Source organism: Mesitornis unicolor, unplaced genomic scaffold (genome assembly GCF_000695765.1).
Source record: "Mesitornis unicolor isolate BGI_N332 unplaced genomic scaffold, ASM69576v1 Scaffold53437, whole genome shotgun sequence".
NCBI lineage: Eukaryota > Metazoa > Chordata > Aves > Mesitornithiformes > Mesitornithidae > Mesitornis > Mesitornis unicolor.
This window is the reverse complement of record NW_010198102.1, coordinates 1-6,838: the sequence shown is the minus strand read 5'-3', so window position 1 is coordinate 6,838 and position 6,838 is coordinate 1. Positions and strand designations below refer to the sequence as shown.

At 36.7% G+C, this 6,838-nt stretch overlaps 1 protein-coding gene across 1 annotated transcript; it reads left to right on the top strand.

Moving 5' to 3' along the window:
- Positions 1-171: 171 nt before the first annotated feature.
- On the top strand, positions 172-3,581 carry LOC104544213 (cullin-4B-like; the record flags this gene model as incomplete). Its single annotated transcript, XM_010189023.1, has 2 exons — positions 172-834; positions 3,466-3,581. Coding segments are annotated over exons 1-2 (648 nt in total), but the record flags the coding sequence as incomplete, so codon positions are not given.
- Between the last annotated feature and the right edge of the window lie 3,257 nt (positions 3,582-6,838).

The window sequence follows — 6,838 nt, the reverse complement described above, 5'->3', positions numbered from 1 at the left end:
GTGGGTGGCGAGAGGCAGGAACAGAGGCGTTCTGCTGAGACGGGAGTAAAAGCAGGAAAGCAGAGACAAACTACGAGAAGAAGGAAAGTGTTAAAGAAAAGGGGAAGAGAGGAGATAAAGCGATTCCTCTGAGGAAGAAGCAAGCGAAGGAGGGGGAATACGGAAGGACTCTGCTGATGAGAGAGAGGAGTTGAAAGACCCCCCTCAAGAGACGCCGAACAGAGACTGACTCTACAACTCTCTCTCCCTTTGTCACACCACAAGGATTTGATGCCCCTCAGCCTGTTCACTTCTGTGTGTTCATGTTTCCCACAGGTTTCTCTTCCCCCAACCCCCCAGCTGCAGCCCAGGAGGTCAGACCTGCCACTGATGGTAACACCAGCAGCAGCTCCTCCTGCAAGAAGAGAAAGTTAAATAACAGCAGCAACAGCAACTCTGAAAGAGAAGAATTTGATTCCATTTCTTCCTGCACCTCTTCTCCTTCCAAAAACGCCACCTCATCATCTTCCTCCGTCATCACCACTTCCTCGTGCTCCTCCTCAGGGGTTGCCTCCTCCAATCATCACCTCCAGAAGAAGCTGCGCTTTGAGGACTCCGTGGATTTTATTGGACTCGATGTGAAGATGGCTGAAGAGTCTTCTTCCTCCTCCTCTCCCACTGCTGCTTCTCAACAGCAGCACCAACAACAGCTCAAAAATAAAAGCCTTTTAATTTCGTCAGTGGCTGTGGGGCACCATGCAAATGGCCTGACCAAAGCTGCCTCCTCTACTGTTTCCAGTTTTGCCAACAGTAAACCTGGCTCTGCTAAGAAATTAGTGATCAAGAACTTTAAAGGTAACAGGCCATAATTTGTCACAACCTGACGTTTAACTTTGTGTTTTGTTTTCAACAAGAAAGCTGGTTGACTTTCACAAGTTTTTCACAAAGCGCTTTTCTCTGTTGAATGTTTCTATACTTACATAAAGGGGGGAATAATGTTTTAGAATGCATACTTGCCAAGCCATGTACACACTCTGAGCTGCACTTCTCTGCTTGGGGTTATTTTTCAGACTCGTTTCACTCTTGTCTCTTGAGAAGGCCTTTACTTGTATGTCAGATGAAAGGTTTTTCTACGTCAGTGTGTGAAATGCCTTTCTTCAAACTTTTAACATTTGATATCTCTTTTCTATTAATCCTGATTCAGGATTTAGTGTATATATTTTAACGTAGCTTATAATAAGTCTTTGCACAGGATGCGTTTTTTTAAGTTGGGCCTGATTCTCTGTCTCGCCTCTATCCATGTTGTCTGTTTATAGGTTAATCCGCTTGTGCTTAGTTTTAAAGGTGATTATCAGGCTATTATGGCGAATTTCCTTTCTGGTTTCCCTGTTTGTCTTTAAAGTAGATAATTTTCCTGAGTATTTTCCTTGCAATACCCTTGCTGTAATTTTTGTTTTTTAACTGCTTGATGTGTTTTCTCTGTCTTAACATACTTTCACTTTACAGGGTTACATTATTTTATAAGTTCTCTCAAAAGATGTGTTTGAGGTTCTTGAGTATTGGTACTAGAGACCAGCTGAAGCAGAGAAATGAAACTTTTCTGCTGTAATACTTGCTTCATTTTCTAGTAAACAAAAATATAAATAGGTGCAGACAGAAAGTTTAGTTAAAGCTGTCATTTTTTTTTCCCTATAAAGATGAGGAAATCGCCTGCTTTTTTAATTTCTTGCCTCTTGCTATCTTCTATAATAGTCTGATAGCTTGCTTTCTTGGGTTGTTGGTGTTTTTTTCCCCACATGATGGGCTTGGGGCAGTAAAAGATATTAATGACATTAAAATTAATTTTTAAATACACAGTTGATGTTCTGTAGTAACATTGTAGAAGGTAAAGATTAGGATTACTTTAACCACTGTAATGTTTTACAGCAGTTCATGGTCACAGTGTAACTTTTTGCTTTAAGGTCCTCCTAATTCTCAAAAATGTGCTCTACCCATCACATCATCATTTAATTTGACTGATTCTTTTTACATTTATACTTATGATGCATGATGGTGAGATATAAATGTCATACTTCTGTTGCTTGTGCACTGTTATCTTTAAGAGACATAAATTTTTCATGTTTAAAATGTTTGTTAAATGTCATGGATTGCATGATATTGTGAGCATCATTGCTTATGAATTGGTATTTGAATCACTTGCTTAAAAAGGATGTCTCAAGAATCTGCCAGCTTTGCTTTTTATTTGCTCTTAGATGCTAAACTGAATAATAATCTTAAGATTATTGTCTTTATCTTAGTGTGAGAGCAATAACATCCATTACAACTTAAATAACTTTAGAATCCATAATCATGGTATTTCCTGCCAAGTAGCATACTCATTAGTTGCTAGTGAAAATAAGCAAGTCTCGCGTGTAGTTACTTGTCTCTCTAGATTCTTACGATACTGCTGATGTAGGGGTGTTGTCAATATTGTAGGGAGATGCTTGGAAGAACAAAAAAATTACTTCTCTGTTATTTCTAGAGAACTCATAAAGCTTTACAATGTAGTAGAGTGTAAACTCTGGCCCAGTTTCACCTGTTGATGCATGGATGTGCATGCGTCTTCTTCCCTAAATTTTCCTCCTCCTTCCATCTCAATTTAGGACTGTGATTATTAGAACAAAAATGGTCATTTTAGCTCATTGTGAGAACACAGAACAATTCTGGTACTCTGAGAATGTGACTTGGGGAATCTCTCTTAGCCTGTTGTAAATGCTTTAGTCTTGTTGAAGACACTGTGTAGCAGGGCCATCTTTAGAAAAGAGGCTGAAAAAAAGAAGGGTAAAATCTGCAAACTTGAGCTATTTGAACATTGAAAGAGGGCTTAACTCTAACAAATATCCACTGGTCAAGCCCAAGAGATGTAAATGGTTTACTTTAAAATACGAAGGTTTTCCTTGAGGCCATAAAGCCTGTATTATAATTACAGTATTTCTATGCATGTTTCTTGAAGGTTTCTTTCCAATTTTTGATACAGAGCAAAATTAATGAGAAGTAAATTTAAAAAATAAGCTATACGCAACACTGTATCTTTTAATCCATACTTTTCAGCTCTTATGTTCACTTCCTTTTAGCTGTGCTGTCCTGGCAGTGAAAAAATGTAATGAAGATGTAGATGATTCTTGCTGGTGTTTAGCCTTTTATCCCTTCTTGAGCTGCTCAGACTCAGTGTTGTGATGTTTATAAATCGCACATACTGTTTGGGCTGCAGATGCTGTGATGTGTATGTGAACAGCTATGCTGAATTTTTACAATGCGTTACTATTTGAAATGTAAATAAGATACTGCTTTTACGCTGATGCTTGCTTTTAATGTAAATATAAATTAAAATTTAGAGCATCAGCCTGTACCTCTTTCCTCTCAAAGCTACATTTCTCATTTATGTAAAAGGTAAACTGTTCTGCTTCTTCTAAATATTTTCTCAAATTCTTTTAATTTCTTTTAAAGATAAACCCAAATTGCCTGAAAACTACACAGATGAAACCTGGCAAAAACTGAAAGAAGCTGTGGAAGCTATCCAGAACAGTACTTCAATTAAGTACAATTTAGAGGAGCTCTATCAGGTACGTGCTTTAAGTAAAAGTGATGAGGTAAGGTTTTTTGTTTTGTTGTAGGATTTTTTTGTTTGCTTAAAATACTTCTGATACTGTGGTAAGAATATGACATTTTGCTTGATAGCTGCTTTTTCGATTGAAAACATTTTCATTGAACAGTTGATCAAATTTTAAAATTTCACAAGATCTAACATTAAACTAAAATTCTGTTTTCACTTTCCGCAACACAATCCAAGGCATGATTTCCCTTGCAACAGTTCACAAGAATTAAGTAAGGCAAGGAGCTGTCTTCCTTTTTCTGTTTTGGGGTTTAGGGTGTGTAGCTGGTAAAGGGGAAATGTGAAATCCTAAAACATTGGTGTTTAGGTAAGAAAAAGACAATTTATATAAAAATATTATCCTTTTTTTGAAGACAGTATCTGTTCATGGCTGAAGATCATAAATAATTTGAAAACTGAAACTTTTAGTGCTTAGAAGTAAATAGAATACCATTTTTTTATGAACTGTATTATTTTTGTTTGTAATTGTGTGTCATTCAACATTCTGTCCTACAAACTGAGAATCAAACTTTATTCCCAGCAACAGCCCTGATTGTTTTGCCCTAAATGTTTTAGGAAATAATCAGACTTGAACTTTATTTCCTGACCTTTTTTATAAGCTCCACTTCTGCTTTTGCAACTGAATGTGTTGGGGAGACTTCTCCCCCTTCACCTTTTCCCTGCTGACATGGTGGCACTTGCGGTTTTTGTGGCCTAGCAACAGCAGCACTGCTTTAGCTAGGTATTAAGAAGTACTTACACTTTTTACTCTACTTTTAAATCCTTTATTACCTGGTTAGTTGTTTAACTTGCTCCTCTATGTATTTATAGCCTTCTCTCTATATGTTTTTAGTGTGTCTTCTGCCCTTTCCCTTTTCAGTAAAAGTCACATTTGGATGTGACTGATTTTTTGTGAAAAGTTGGGCACAAGGTTTGGAGACAGATTTAGGGAAGGATAAATTGCCAAGAACCTCATGGGCCAAGTTACTCAATCCAGTGTGTGCTTAAGCTCATTATAATCTTTCATAATGTTCAATAAGTCTAAAAATAGCGCTTTTTTAAAACAGTTTGTCAGGATAACACATAGTATTGTTAAAGTAACAATAGTATCATTACTTTTGCAAAACTTGGTGAAGCTAATAAATCACAATCAACTGTATTGGCTGGTATTGTAAATTACTTACTCTATACTGAACGACAGAGCAGATAACTGCTAATTAAGTACTTGAAGGATATCCAAAATTGTTTAAAAACAAAGTTCTACTGAAAGCCTTGCTTCAGCTTCACAGTTATCACTTAGATTTCTGCTCACTTTTACCACAGGCCTAATTCTATGGGGTTTTGTGCTCAGAAAACAAAAATAGGCTTTTTTCTCCTTTAAATCTCAGTTTTAACTTTAGTAATAACTTAAACACTTTTCAATGAAATAGTGCAATCAAGTGAGAAATAATTTGTTTTTTAATCTAAAAATAAATGTCTTGACTTCAAAAATAGTAATAGGAATCACTAGTGTTTTTAAATGCTGACTAAACTAATGCCATTTCTGAACAGCTGCTTGGTAAAGGGATCTGATACCAAATATGCCTTGGTGGGCACCATTATCCAAACATAGATGGGATTTGCAAAAGAGTCTGCAAAACCTCTGCTGTTCACCTCAAAATAAGATACTACTTTTTTAATGAAGTTATACTTCTTGGTTTAGTTCTTGTCTGTGTTGAAAAAATGCCACTGAGCAAACATTTTGAGGCTTTATTTCTTTCTGGGACATTGGCTTCACACTTGCTTTGTGCCTGTTGAGCAAGAGAAATAATGCACGCCTTTGAATAGCTGAAGTACTTCAGAACTGGAAGCTTCTTTATTAGATTTTCCTTAGATTAGTAACAGAAAATAGAGATCCAGATCTTTGGTACCAAATCCCTTGTTACATTTTATTTTTGTTTAATCAATCACAGAGTTAAGAACTTCTGGAAGGTTCTGATGTTTCTCTCATCAAAGCTGTGTTCAGTTGTTTTTCCTAGATTTTCTTCTGGAATCAAAGTAGTGGTTATTTCCTGTTTTGCTGCTGTTTAATTTAGTCTTACCTTGTGGGTACAATAGCAGAAGATGGTTGAGCGGTGTCTATAACCTACTCTGAACAGTGAACTGTAGAATGTTTTCCTATCACATCATTGTATTTGTTTGGGGTTTCTTAAGCATTAAGGTTGAGAGTTGAATTTGTTGCTGTTTCCAAATATTGAGATATGTACAATTCAGTGATAATTCTGGCTTTCCTAATAATCATAATTCAGATGTATTTTAGTCTTAAACATGCCCGTTCTTGCTAAATCTGTTTGTTTCTGAAAGTAAGTTTTTGCAGGTTTGGTTTTCTTTTATTATTATTGTTGGAGAGGTGTTTTCTTGTGGGGTTACGGTTTCTGTGGTGGGGTTTGTTGTTGGTTTTGTTTTGTTTTCTTTTAACTCCTCTGTGTCCTGGAGCCTGCATTAGCTGTAGTGCACTTGCTCTAGAAGTTGTTTACTGTTGATACTGCGAATGATTACTGTTGATAGTCTAGGACAAAGTGAGGATCTCTTTGCTGTTTTGATTGTTGCTGTGTCTTTAGTGGTGGCTGCTTACTGTTTGCTGGTGGCTTCTGTTTGGACTGTTGGGAAATAGTCTGAGGGGCTTCGCTGTAATGGAGTAGATCTGCTCTGTATTCTGCTGAACTGCACCATCCCTGCATGGTTGCCCACGGTCACTGGGGACCAAACTTGAATTTCCAGTCCTTTATTTTCCTTTAAGTTGTACTGGCAACTGAAGTGTTTTCCATTAAAAAATAAATAAAATTGAGAGATATTAGTTGGAAATCATATATATCGCTCCACTCTAGCTTCTATGGATGTGTTGCAGAATAATCGCATATTGCATCTTTCACCAATCCACAAGGAGTTAAAGTTGCGTAGATGCTTTCCAAATCTGGGCAATTGGTATAAATTTTGGTGAAGTCTTGAGTTATGCTTCTGAATGTAAGAATGCCTGTTTGCCTGATCAATCTTGAAGATATTCCCCATTTAAGACCTTTTTGCCTTTTGCTGTGAAGCACAGCGACAATTCTTCTAATACTTGATTATGATCTAGAAATCTGAGATTTGGCACTGTAAAAATCTGGAATGTAGTCATACTACTGAAAATTGTCCCAGATTATAACTAAACTTAGGGAAGGGGTTGATGAATGGCTATACATATATATA